General features: G+C 37.4%; 1 protein-coding gene across 1 annotated transcript in view; it reads left to right on the top strand.

Moving 5' to 3' along the window:
• The window catches only part of LOC139943882 (spermatogenesis-associated protein 20-like), a 43,282-nt gene extending 28,939 nt beyond the window's left edge, over nt 1–14,343 (top strand). Inside the window, exons 15-16 of the mRNA XM_071940758.1 lie at nt 9,432–9,631; nt 11,090–14,343. Coding sequence (XP_071796859.1) covers nt 9,432–9,631; nt 11,090–11,335 — 446 coding nt within the window. The 3' untranslated portion in view covers nt 11,336–14,343. The remainder of the gene's footprint in view (nt 1–9,431; nt 9,632–11,089) is intronic.

Below are 14,343 nucleotides of genomic sequence, written 5' to 3'. Positions count from 1 at the left end.
ACTCTGCTCCCAAACTGTGGCAGAAGCTGGCGATTACATCAGTGGTTTGTAGACAATCAGCATAAAGGATCAAAAGTTGTCTATGGATTGCTTGATCGATTGAATAATTCTCTGAATGTTCTGTAACCTAACACCATTACCATGAAACACATTTCATTTGAATTGAGGGGTAATTACACTTACATAAAGTAGACTCAATTTAAGCTCAGTTTGCAGTTTCCATGATAAATTGTCATAAATCAGAACCACGCTCATCTACAGACTCTAAAATGTATCGCCATCTGTTGACTTCACACAACAGAGAGCACTTACAGATCCCTTGTTTGTTTATTACAGATTAAGCTCTTAACAAACCACCACAGACCATTTGAATTATAAATTTACTGCGCTGTAGCCAAGCCAAGTCAATACACAGATGGGGGATATTTTTAGGTAGGTAGGCCGGTTTTCTCGGTATAATTTGCTCACACGCCGCAGCTGTGTAAAGACTAACATACCGATGTGAACCGCTGACAGAGGTTGCGTGAGGACCGATCTTTAGTGACGATTTAGTTACTTAGGTCACCTCTTGATGAAGTTAAAGGAAATCAACACCATTGGAAGGAAGTTGTTTTCCTTTATTTGCAACTTATCCCGGTTACGAAATTGTACGGAGCCCGGTCATTCTAAGTAGCTGCAGCTGAACTGTGGAATGGCATACCTGAGTTAAGGGAGCAGTCACAGTTGAGCAATTGAAAATCGCCTTAAAGGCAGTGGACACTATTGGTAATTACTCAAAATAATTATTAGCATAAAACCTTTCTTGATTACGAGTAATGGGGAGAGGTTGATGGTATAAAACATTGTGAGAAACGGCTCCCTCTGATGTGCCATGGTTTTCGAGAAAAAAGTAATTTTCCACGAATTTGATTTTGAGACCTCAGGCTTAGAACTCGAAGTCTCAAAATCAACCATCTAGACACACACAACTTCGTGTGACAAAGGTGTTTTTTTCCTTCCATTATTATCTCGCAAGTTTGATGACCGATTGAGCTCAAATTTTCACAGGTTTGTTATTTTATGCATATGTTGACAATTACCAATAGTGTCCACTGCCTTTAAGTGCAATTAATATTCAACCTTAATCAATTATCGTTTTTTTCTGTCGGTACTTTTTTACATTGGTGTTTTCTTTACTCATATAGAACATGTAGGGACTTAGAAGTGATAGTATGCGCTTTATTTATTATTTATTGTTTATTTTTACAGCAGACATAAGCCTCTAATAATTGGATCAAACAGTATATCTAGTATAGCCTCATTCCGCAGACCTTATTCTTGAGTATAAGTCACATTTACATCTTTTCTATAACACCCACATAAATAGCCAAGAGTAACCACAAGAAGTTATTTTAATATCCACACCACAGACACCACACACCTTCCCGCATACTGTAGTCTCCCCCCCCCCCCCAAGGCATCTTAGACTTAAGGAAGATGCAGGAATGTCATGCATCCTGATGCCTTCTCCACACAATCAGAAAGTCAGATGATGATGACATCAACATCCTCAGCTTTTCTTAGATGTCACATGAGGATTTGCACACACAGATTAATAGGTTGCAATATTTCCTCTTTGTAGTGGCTCTGTTGCTTTATACGTTTCTCGAGTTATCAAAACGTCTTAAAATAAACTTAGTTGCTAGAGGTCTTAATAAAAAATGGGCTTAAGTATGTATTAGAATTTTCTATCATTCACCTGAAATGAACGAACACTGCAAGTAAAACAATTAACAAAATGTGAGCAGTTGTAGCTGTATCGCCCCATCTTTATTTATTAATATTTGGTCTTACATTTTGATATGGGTTAAAGGCAGTGGACACTATTGGTAATTGTCAAAGACTAGCCTTCACAGTTGGTGTATCTCAACATTATATGCATAAAATAACAAACCTGTGAAAATTTGAGCTCAATCGGTCATCAAAGTTGCGAGATAATAATGAAAGAAGAAAACACCCTTGTCACACGAAGTTGTGTTGATTTCGAGACCTCAAGTTCTAAACTTGAGGTCTCGAAATCAAATTCGTGGAAAATTACTTCTTTCTCCAAAACTATGGCACTTCAGAGGGAGCTGTTTCTCACAATGTTTTATACCACCAACCTCTCCCCATTACTTGTCACCAAGAAAGGTTTTATGCTAATAATTATTTTGAGTAATTTACCAATAGTGTCCACTGCCTTTAAAGCATCAAAAGGGTCTTAACAAGTCTTAAACTTGACTGTTGAAGTTGGTTGTGTAGATACAATGATATGTTGGAAATGTTTTTGATGGATACTTATACTTTTTTATGCAAGAGGGAGAAGTCTGCAGAGGGAGCACGGGGCTGCAGTAAAATCTCATTGAATGCTATGAAACATACAAAGAAACAGCAATGTATTTTAGAGTGAAACAGGTCTTTGGAGATTACCCATTACTCATTAAACTTGATTGAAACAGCATGGTAGTTGAGTTACCATCATTATTCATATTTGGGGACCGTCCACCCCTTTGCAGCTTATAATACTTTTGTTGGGGTGGGCAAGGACTGTCTGTGATGTGATAAAGCTAAATGAGTCGTTTGTCAGAAATATCAGTTTGGAGAAACAAGCCAAAACAGCTGAAATTTTCACAGATATTTTTTTATTTTAAATGCGAAATTATTTGTGGGCAACTTCCTTCCTGCTAATTGAAATCAGAAAGAGGTTAACACTAGCATTGAAAGAAAATGTGCTGGTGTAGTTTCAACAAGCAACTTGACTCAAAACTCTATTTTACCCAGTTTCATTCTCTCACATTCTTGGTGTTTCTTTTTTCACAAGTTTTGAACCCAAGGGGGTATCAACATGGGGTTTCAACAGGACGAAAGCATAGTCGATACTCTCTAAAGTAAAATTAGTTTTAAATGAAAATTGACCTGGGTCAACAAACGACTCATTTTTTCTGGGATCATGTTCCTTGGAATAGCGCTATACAAGCACTGTACAGTAATATTATTATCTTTTTTACATAGTTAGTTAAAGCCATTATACACTTTCGGTAAACAGTATTGTCCAAGTCCCACACTTCGTGTATCACAACTTATATATAAAATAACAATCCTGTGGAAATTTAGGCTCAATCGGACATCGGAGTCGGCAGAAAATAACGGGAAAACCCACTCCTGTTTTCGCGCGTTTCGCCGTGTCATGACTTGTGTTTATAACAAATTCGTAATTCTCGCTAACGAGAATTTATATTGTTTTACCGTTTTCTCAAAAAGTAAAGCATTTCATGGACTAATATTTCAAGAGAAGTCTTTCACCATTACCTTCTGTAAACCCTGTAAATTATGTGTAAATCTGTGAACTTTTATTTTTTTTCTGAACTGAAAGGGTCCAATGGCTTTAAATACAAATCCTGCATCACATGGCATCCTTTCTAGACCTTTTCTTTTAGTAACTCAATGCTGTAAAAAATGACCTCCATTAAGCAGATAGGCTCCCTCATGGAATGCCAATTTAGCTAGGTATTTATTAGCTCAACTCACAGCTGTGGAACAAACTCAAACATTTTATGATCATACGGTTGTACTTTTTGCTCCAGTGTTTATGAAAGTTTGAATTCTCATCGCCATCTTCAGGTCAACTGTAAATTTATTATAAATCAAGAGAAAGAAAAATGCACAGGATGATCAATAAAATAGAATAGAAACTGACATGTAATTAAAGGAAAGGTATACGTTTGGTAATTGCTCTTTAAAAACGTTTGGTTTATAAGCCTACAACAGCTTTCGATAGTTGAGAAACATTTCACTTCGAAGTAATCTGGTTTAAGACTGGGTCACACCAAACTAGTTCTCAAGTTGTCCGATTCTGTCTTACACAAAATTTAAAACAGTTTGGTCTGGCTACTGTATTGACCTATTTCACCTGGCGTCATCATCAGAAAAATCTTGAGTGCACCATACTGGTGGGTAATTTTACTGTTTTCATATATAACTCTATGCTGTGTGTTATGCAGTGAAGTGCGCGTTTTAGGTGACGCGGCGTTAATACGTAAACCTAACTTGCCCACCAATATGGTAAGCGTGGCATCAGTCGCCGCGTGTAACGCGCGTGCAAGGGGTCAATAGCTTTGGTCAGACATATTTGACCCTAGCTAGTTAAATTCTGGTGATGAGTGTTGGGTTTGTCTGTGAGCGAAATGAATGTGCGACAAACGCACCGTAGTATGGCCCTAGTGTTATCATGCCTGATGTTGGGCGTAATGCACGTTTGTGCGACTGTCAAGTCATTAACTCTATGACACTGGCAAATGTCATAGAGTTAATGACTTGACAGTCGCACAAACAAATAAGTGTCTGTAATCCTGCATGAATGTAATCAGCACACTTCAAGGTAAAAGCTACCGTAAATGAAAATAGACCACAGGCAATGCTTCAACTCTCTTTAATTCTGAAGAAAGTGCCCTGACTAATTTCCCTGATTATCAAAACTTGTTTATGTAAATGTAATTCTAAAATTGTTGTGCAAAATTGCACTGATTGCAAGATGCAATTGTTGGCAGTTCTGTCTAATTCTGAGTTTACTGGTTTGGGGTCTGCAGGTGCCATAGAGTTATATATAAGAACTAGAGGGCGCACGAGTGATGCTTCGTGCACAAACGCCACGGGACCGCAAGATGACAAGCGCTTCATTCTGCATGCGCGTTGAATATGAAATACATGTTTGAGGTTTTTTTTATTGAACGCTCACGCGATGCTGTTTGTTCAACTTACAAAATGGCCGCACAAACACACGCTATGAGATGCCAGTTTTGTCAACTTAGAAAATGGCCGCCTGTTGGGCGCATGCCGGGGCGCGAATATAGGCAAGTGCGCTCTCTAGTTCTTATATATAACTCTATGGCAGGTGCGTATAAACTAATTCTACTATGGAGGGATTATTGCATCACTTGTGCTTATTTTGTCTTACAGGACTTTTTTCAGAAAACTTTTCCAGGGAAAACCACTTTTTGTACTTAAAGGTACTGGAGATGTTGGTACATGTAGTTACTAAAAATATATATTTAAAGCCAGTGGACACTATTGGTAATTGTCAGAGACCAGTCTTCTCACTTGGTGTATCTCAACATATGCATAAAATAACAAACCTGTGAAAATTTGAGCTGGATTGGTCGTTGGAGTTGCGAGATAACTATGAAAGAAAAAACACCCTTGTCACATGAAGTTGTGTGCTTTCAGATGCTTGATTTCGAGACCTCAAGTTCTAAACTTGAGGTATCGAAATCAAATTCGTGGAAAATTATCTTTCTCGAAAACTATGGCACTTCAGAGGGAGCTGTTTCTCACAATGTTTTATACCATCAACCTCTACCCATTACTTGTAATAAAGAAAGGTTTTATGATAATAATTATTTTGAGTAATTACCAATAGTGTTCACTGCCTTTAAGCATAAAAACTTACTTGGTAACGAGCAACGGAGAGCTGTTGATAGTATAAAATATTGAAACAACTCCCTCTGAAGTAATGTAGTTTTTTGAGAAAGAGGAATTTTCTCACTGAAATATTTGAGTCTGAGAAAGATCCCAAGTCTTTCTCAGGCATCTGAAGGCACACAAATTTTTGCAACAACTTTTTTTTTCTTTCATTGTTTTCTGGCAACTTCGATGACCAGTTGAGCCCAATTTTGGGATACACCTAGTGATCTTTGACAATTACCAGGCATGTCTAGTGTCTTTAAGCTCCGACATAAATTCTGATTTGTCTTTTATCTTTCCAAACTGATACCTTTTAGAAAGTCAACTCCTTTAATATCAAACACACAATATCTTTCCTACCCAGGAGCAAAATTCACTTAGACGGGTTTCAATTCTCCCCATTAGATGATAAAGGTTATTTTTTAGCTGTAATCTCGCATGATGAAATATGAATATAAGAAGTGAGTTCTTATCCATACTGCTAATGTAACCCCTAAGGGTCTAGATGGGGGAGTGGGTGGTGATTAGGAAGCCTAATAATCTGAAGGTAACACCAAACCTTGTGGGTAAATACCATTAAAGGTACTGCAGCCCATTTTACGAAACACTGGGATTAATCCTACCTCGAGCTAGGACGAAGAATTCGTCCTAACTTAAGATGGGTTTAATGTACTCCTAGAACTGTGCGGTTTCGTTTCGCTATCGTTTCTTAGGGAGATGATAGCGGAACAAAACCGCTAGGAGTAGGCTCAATCATGGTTCAATGGGCCCAAACGTCAATGGATACCGAACTTAAGTCCCAAGACTAATCTTAAGTTATGAAGAATTTGGTAAAAATCGTCGGCTGGACTCAATTGGTAATTACTCAAAATAATTACTAGCATAAAAACTTACTTGGTAACAAGCAATGGGGAGCTGTCGATAGTATAAAACATTGTAAGAAACGGCTTCCTCTAACTAACGTAGTTTTTGAGAAAGAGGACCGTAAATTCTTAATCTGAAGGTAACACCAAACCACCTAAAAGGCCTTAGACACTGTTGGTAATTGCTGAAAATAATTGTTAGCATAAAAACTAAATTGTTCATAAGCAATGGAGAGCTGAGTAGGATTTGAAACTTTGAATGGTGGAAAAACGATTTTAAAAGGTTTGTGGTAACACCATGTAATGATAATCTCTTTTCAGAACCACCCCAGCTCATTTAGAGATTACCTGGTGTTACGTCAAACCTTTTTATAACAATGGACAGCTGTTGGTAATATAAGACATTGTGACAAACGGCTCCCTCTGAAGTAACATAGTTTTTAAAGAAGAGGTAAATGCTCACTCAACTAATAAAAGACCTTTTTAGGCATCTGACAGCCCGCAAATTTGTGCAACAAGTTTTGTTTTTCTGGTTATTTTTTTCCATTATTATCTCGCAAGACCAATTGAGTCAAAATTTTCACAGGTTTGTTATTTTATGCATATGTTGGGATACACCAAGTGAGAATACTGATCTCTGACAATTACCAAAGGTGGCCAGTACCTTTAAGGTTTAGTTATTTATTACAGGCCAGGGGGCCAATTCCCTCTATCCAACTCCATGTTTTGTTTGATTGCTTTAGACTTTTAACTGATTATGCTTTAAATGGTATTATTGGGCATACCTTCCATAATCAGAGTTCAACAGTGTGGGTGTTGCATTGCACATTGATCTTTTCTTAAATACTCGGTACATGCGCTGTAAGCGTTGAATGAGGTGCATGCTGGTCTAGCTTGCAATTAAGTTTGATCCCTAGCTAGACCAGCATGCACCTCGTTCAACAGTTATCGCCTGCGCAATGGGTATTTTCGAAAAGGTCTGTGTTCAGGAGTTTGGAGTTTGCCACGAAAAAGCTGTGTTGTACTACATCAAGCAAGATGATTGGTTGCCAGTTTGTTATTAATCAAAACAATTCCTAGTGCACCTACTATTGGTTCAAGCCAACTTATCTTTTAATCTTTTCTTACCTTCAATATGCCCCTAACCCACCCACCAGGGCCCAATTTCATAGAGCTGCTAAGCACACAAATTTGCTTAGCATGAAATGTCTGCCTCGATAAAAACAGGACTACCAGCCAAATTTTCACTTGATTTTCAAGATGAGCAAACAACAGCTAAAAACCAGTAACAAGCAATATGCAACAAATGGAAAGTTGGTTGGTAATTCTGTTTTTATCAAGGAGGAAATTTCATGCTAAGCAAGTTTTTGTGCTTAGCAGCTCTATGAAATTGGGCCCTGGGCAGTACTCCTCTATCTCCCAACTGTCACACTCCACCAAATCTTTTGAACTCACTAAATGAGGCTTGAATTGCAGGATTCTAAAGTAGATTCCTTGAGTTTCTTGCCATGGGGTTACTGGAACAACTCTAGTATAAATCACAAAGGTTTTCATCCTAGAGCTATGGTTTCATTAGGCATTCTTTGTATGGCATTGACAGCTATTTACAGTTACATTAAGTAGGATTTGAAACTTTGAATGTTGGAAATACGATATAGAAAGGTTTTGCAGTAACACCATGTAATGACTGTCTCTAAATGAGTTGGTGTGGTTATGAAAAGAACCGTTGATTTCAACTCGATGCTTCGATCAGTATGCTCTGATCTTCTGGAGAAAGCTGCAGAAGCGTCGAGTTGAAACCAATGGTTTTTTTCAGAACCACTCCAACTCATTAGAGATAATCACTACATGGTGTTATCGCAAAACCTTTCTATACAGTTACATTGTTAATATGTGACCACATAAAGCCTTGTATAAAGTGGGATTATATAGAATCACAACAATAAGTAACTTAACAAGTTACTCAAAGGATTACAAACAAAGTACCACTACTTCTTTGTGGGTCACAAGAAAGAACTGTAAACCATTGTGGTGCGCACCCCACTAAATAAACTCCCATATCATTTAGTGCAAAACGCTATTATTAAAAACTAATTTTAAAATACATTAGGAGTATCACAGGTCACAGCTTTTTACAACAAAGGGACAAATTTTTCATTGTCTTTTGAACTTTTTCCCAAACTAATTTTCCAAACGTCTGAGCATCAATTCTTGATAAAAGTCTCTACACCTCTCAGCAAATAGAAGCACGAGAGAGAAAGATGGTCATCCAAATTACCTCGAGTTGGAAGTCAATGACCCCAGGTTAAAGCAATCGGACAACATCGGTAAACAGTATTGTCCAAAGGCCCACACTTCGTGTTCCACAACTTATATAAAATAATACACCTGTGAAAATTTTGGCTCAATCGGTCATCAGAGTCGGGAGAAAATAACGGGAAAACCCACCCTTGTTTCCGCCTTTTGCCGTGTCATGACATGTGTTTAAAATAAATCCTTTATTCTTGATATCTAGAATTGATAATTGTTTTAATGTTTTCTCAAAAAGTAAAGCATTTCATGGAATAATATTTAAAGGGAAGTTTTTCACCATTACCTTCTGTAAACCCTGTAAGTTATTTGTAAATCTGTGACCTTTTAATTTTTGTTCTGTTCAGAAAGTGTCCAATGGCTTTAAATGTGAATACACCGTATCCCTTTTATTTGGCTCTCAAATCTGTCTATTATTGAATATTGTGAGGGCCTACAAAACTATTAATGATGGTCTGTTTTGTCGATATAATGGGGTTAGGGTTTTTTCTTTCTTTATTACTGACTCAGTAAATGTTTATATAATTCAAGGCCAAACAAAGAAAATTTACTAGAGTGGGATTTAAACCAACGACCTCTGGATTAACATGACAGCACTGACCTAATTAGCTCTATGTTGGCGGGTCCTTATTTTTTCAATGTCTTTGTTCGGGTGCAGCCAGGGATCAAGTGATAAACCACAGGGCAAACTGACTTGGGAAGTTTTGAGTTTATTTGGATCAAACAAAGATTTGTTGAATTGTTAATATAACTAAAAGTTCCACCTTCTGTCTTCCAAAGATCAAGATGGTGCTGAACCAAGTGCCAACTCTGTCTCTGCTCTGAACCTGCTGAGGTTGTCTCAGTTTACTGGCAATAAGGACTGGGAGGCAAGATTCGATCAGCTTATCTCCGTCTTTACAGAAAGGCTTTCTAAAATTCCTGTTGCTCTTCCAGAAATGGTGTCAGCCCTGGTCTTCAAACAAAGTACTCCTAAACAGGTAATGATTGCTATCAATATTTGCTTTGTATAAACATTTTTAAGAAGTGGGGAGGTGATTTCGTGTTATGAGAGTTTAGGAAGTGATTTAAGGTACTTCATTTAATCTCAAGTTTATACAGGTTAGTTTTTTGTTGTCTGACTTTATATGTACAGAGTTCTATTTGTAGTATCTGACAGTACAATAGTTATTAATAGGTCTCAAACTTTAAGAAAGGGTAAAACTTCTACAGATCTTGTTAGAGACCTATTTGATACTGAATTAATTTTTGAAAACATTACCAATTTTAATTTAACAAAATTCTTCATTTTATAGACCTTACGCATTGACAACATCCATCTGCCCTCTTAGAGGTAAAACGATGATGAAATGATCAAAACACAAAGATTTGTTTGCGCCGCACATCAGTTGTTTGGCCAATGAACGCTGCTTTTTCACCTCTAGGTGAGGGCGCCCTACTGATATGACATCATGTGCATAAGGTCTATTGTGACTCTTACAAAAAGTAGTCGGTTGAAGTTAAAATCTTTTAACACGTATCTAGACATCCAATATTCTAAGAAAGAATCCGGTAAACAATACTGTTCAGATGTAACCTGAACGTCAAGATCAGACTATTCAGTCATACCATACATGTAGGCCTACTTGACATATTGCTTCATGGATGTGAGTTGCATTTTTCAAGCGTCCGTTCACTGTCACATGTCTTGAGATACTACACAAGTTTAATCGCTGACACGGACGAACTATTTCGCTGATATCCAAGAAATGTCAATGTTTTTACTGCCAGTGCATAAGTGCCACTGTGTTGCAGTTGTTGATAAACATTAACTAATTGAACACTTGTAGGGTATTAAAGTCAGACATTGTCTATAAAGATATTTATGTTCGGTCGTTAAATGGTAAAAAAAATTACTTTCAGTAAACAATGCTGATATCTTGGTTAAAATTTAGTCCTCGGACCCTAATGTCAAAGAGCTGCTAATTACAGTGATGTTGAACAAGTACTCTTTGCTGAGAAGAATTTAGTCAAAAACTGTAGCCAATGCATGGAATTTTGTCTGGTAACCTGTACACTACCTTATTCTCACAAAATTATTGCACTAAATTTCTTTTATATCAGACACTGCAGATTATATTTATAGTAAAAGTAAATGTGCAGAGAAAATATTGGTTAACTGCTGCTGATTTTGTGAAACTGGGAAATCCTTGTGGCCTTTTCACTTATTTCCGTCAAAGATAAAAACAAAAATAGAGACAGTTTGGGGTCACGATTTAGTTAAGCAGACCTTCTGTAAAATATATTGTAAAAGAAATTTTGGCACGCAAAAGTTATTGTATTTTATTGATTTCCTCTTGTTTTGTGTTTTTAATTAGCATCAGGGAAGTAAGAGACAGAAGGTATCCAGTCAAAGCCAGACAAAGTTAATAATGATTCAATTTGTCCACTTTATGTAGATTATCATCCGAGGTCAGCCAGAGGCCGAAGACACTAAGGCTCTCCTTAGATGCGTCCACTCAAGATTCCTACCCAACAAAATCCTCATCCTGAACGATGGAAACAATGCGTCCTTCCTCTCGTCCAAGCTTAGTCTTCTGTCTTCCCTTGCCATGGTAGATGGAAAAGCTACTGCTTATGTCTGTGAGAACTTCCAGTGCCAACTTCCGGTCACGTCGGTGGCCGAGCTGGAAAAAGTGCTATGAGGAGCTTGTGTAGTAACATGGTGTTGCCATTTTGTTTTCTGACCCTTCAAATCTATTAAACCAAACTGAGGCTGATGCATAGAGTTATGTATAAGAACTAGAGGGCGCACTGGCATATATATGCGCCCTGGCATGCGCGCATGCGGCCATTTTCTAATTTGACAAAACAGCATCGCACAGCGTGTGTTTGTGCGGCCATTTTGTAAGTTGACAAAACAGCATCTCGTAGTGTTCAATAAACACAAACTCCAACGTGAACTTCATACTCAACGCGCGTACAGAATGGCGTCTCCTTACAGTCCCGTTGCGTTTGTGCAAGAAGCATCACCAGTGCGCCCTCTAGTTGTTAAACGTGTATTTATTGGGCTGAAGGGAAATAGAAATCAAACAAGAATCGCTGCATGCTGCGTGCTTCAGTGATGTATGCGTTTAGACACGCATACGTCCTGCTCTACAATATTACCACTTTCTTAGCAACAAAGGGGTTATTCGATGAGGTCTATTGCCTCGTCCTGGTTATGGAGTGGCAATAATAGGCCACCATAGCCTTGCCATATGATGATGTCATAGGCTATAAATAAATCCATTTCAGTGAATGCTATTTCTGGAGTCTTGCTGTCTTTAGAACAATACCTTTTTATTTAAAGGTAGAATCATAGATTGGTTGGTGTCAACGTAACGCTGATTTATTGTCAACTTATAAAGAAAGAAACAATAAAAGTCGCATGCAGAAGTTTCAGCTGAATACAGTGCCTCTTTGCTGAGAAAACAGCAACAAGAAACTGTTACATTTTTGTTTACAAGATTGTGGATCCATGCACGTACATGTATAGACCTTATGCATTGACGTCATCTAGCCGCCATCTTAGAGGAAAAATGGTGACGAAACAAATGAGACGCACAGATTTGTACGCACGGCGCACAGTATTGGCCAATGAACAGCTTCCTTTTGACCTCTAGGTGAGGGCGCCCTACTGAAATGACGTCATATGCAAAAGGTCTATAGCGAGGTGACTGCATGTACCAACCACAACTCTGGCCACAGCATTCAGAAATCTAAGAAACAATTCATTTAAAAAAAAGGTCTCAGTTTGAATATCTTGGGCGACTCATTACCCAAACCATCTTACTTCAAAGGGAATCCCTTCTTTAAATAGTTAACACTATCGACAGCTGAAGTGCTTCTCACCAAGTAAGTTTTTATGGTTTAATTGTCGGGGTATTTACCAATCAATGACACTACATTTAATATGAAGAGGGTCTCAAAACTCATCACTGCAATAACCTATCTTTCTGAAAGTTTGTATATACTCAGCGCCTTGAGTACCTTGTTCGGTAGATACGTGCGCTATATAAGACTTTGATATTATTAAAGTCAAGGTGGGTTTTTTTTGTAGGAAGCCCAGGTATTTTGGCCGGGATTGTAGATGAACAGGATGGGAAGTGAATGAGTGGAAATACAGCAAAACCCCTACAAGACTGAAATGTGGTGAACAGTTTTGTTTTCACAGTTTAACCAACATTGTTCAGATATGGTGAAAGTTTATAATTTGTAATAGCACTTAGGGAAAAAAATCTTTTAAAAGGTATGATTTTTTCTTCAAAAATAAATTGTATTAATTGAAAGAATAAACTTTACACACCAACGATGCAGTTGTAAACAAAGATATTTAAGATTACAAAAATATGTACATACCTTATTTTCTTTGGAATATTTGTAGCCATGGTCCTTTAGTGACCTTTTGTTTTAATTTGTGGGTTAAGGGTAATTTGAAAAACTTGCCAATTATTCATATTCTATATTCCACTTATTGTTGTACAACTACTTTTAAAGCCAGTGGACACTATTGGTAATTGTCAAAGACTAGCTTTCATAGTTGGTGTTTCTCAACATATGCATAAAATAACAAACCTGTGAAAATTTGAGCTCAATCGGTCATCGAAGTTGCAAGATATTAATGAAAGAAAAAACACCCTTGTCACACGAAGTTGTGTGCGTTTAGATGCTTGATTTCGAGACCTCAAATTCTAAACTTGAGGTCTCGAAATCAAATTTGTGGAAAATTACTTCTTTCTCGAAAACTACTCCACTTCAGAGGGAGTTGTTTCTCAAAATGTTTTATACTACCAACCTCTCCCCATTACTCGTTACCAAGTAAGGTTTTATGCTAATAATTATTTTGAGAAATTACCAATAGTGTCCACTGCCTTTAAGTGAGACAGTGCATTTTTTGTGAGAGGCATATAATAATATTATAGTTTTTATTTGGCATAACAATTAAGCATACAAAGAGAATACATAAAACATGAACTGATCACAAGCCAAGGATAACCCAAAATGTTATACAAAGGCATTGGCTATTACTCAAAAATAATAATTAGCTTAAAACCTAACAGGGTAACAAGTAATGTGGAGAGGTTGATTTTATAAAACATTGTGAGGAACGGCTCCCTCTGAAGTGACGTAGTTTTCAAGAACGAATCAATTTTCCACGAATTTGATTTCGAAACCTCAGATTTAGAATTTGAGGTCTTGATATCAAGCATCTGAAAGCACACAACTTCGTGTGACAAGGGTGTTTTTTTCTTTCATTATTATTATGTTATTACAATAAGGTAATAAGATTGTGTTCAGGCATCCACTATGGGCAGGTCTTTTACTGTCGTGTGTATTAAACGTAAATAAACATACAAATAATAAATGTTTATGAGTGCAGTAGTGATTTTTTTTCACTGAACTTGGGTAAGTACTGAGTCTACAGTGCTAACACCAGCGGTGTATGGGTAAAAACCAAAATGAATGAAAGGTATTTTTTGTTAACCTTGGACCCCACAGGGGAATTCTTTAGAAAATGGAATAATAGAACAACAATAGCAGGACCCCACAGGGCTATGTGGTCTTGTGTGTGTTAGTCCAGAAGTATGGGCTAAAAAATGCAAGGTGATTAGTACTAAACTGCACTGTACATGACCTAGGGGGGATTTCACAAAGGTAGTCCTAACTTAAT

This window comes from Asterias amurensis, chromosome 11 (genome assembly GCF_032118995.1).
Source record: "Asterias amurensis chromosome 11, ASM3211899v1".
NCBI lineage: Eukaryota > Metazoa > Echinodermata > Asteroidea > Forcipulatida > Asteriidae > Asterias > Asterias amurensis.
Note: the sequence above shows the minus strand (reverse complement) of the source record. Positions and strands in the feature narration are given on the sequence as shown.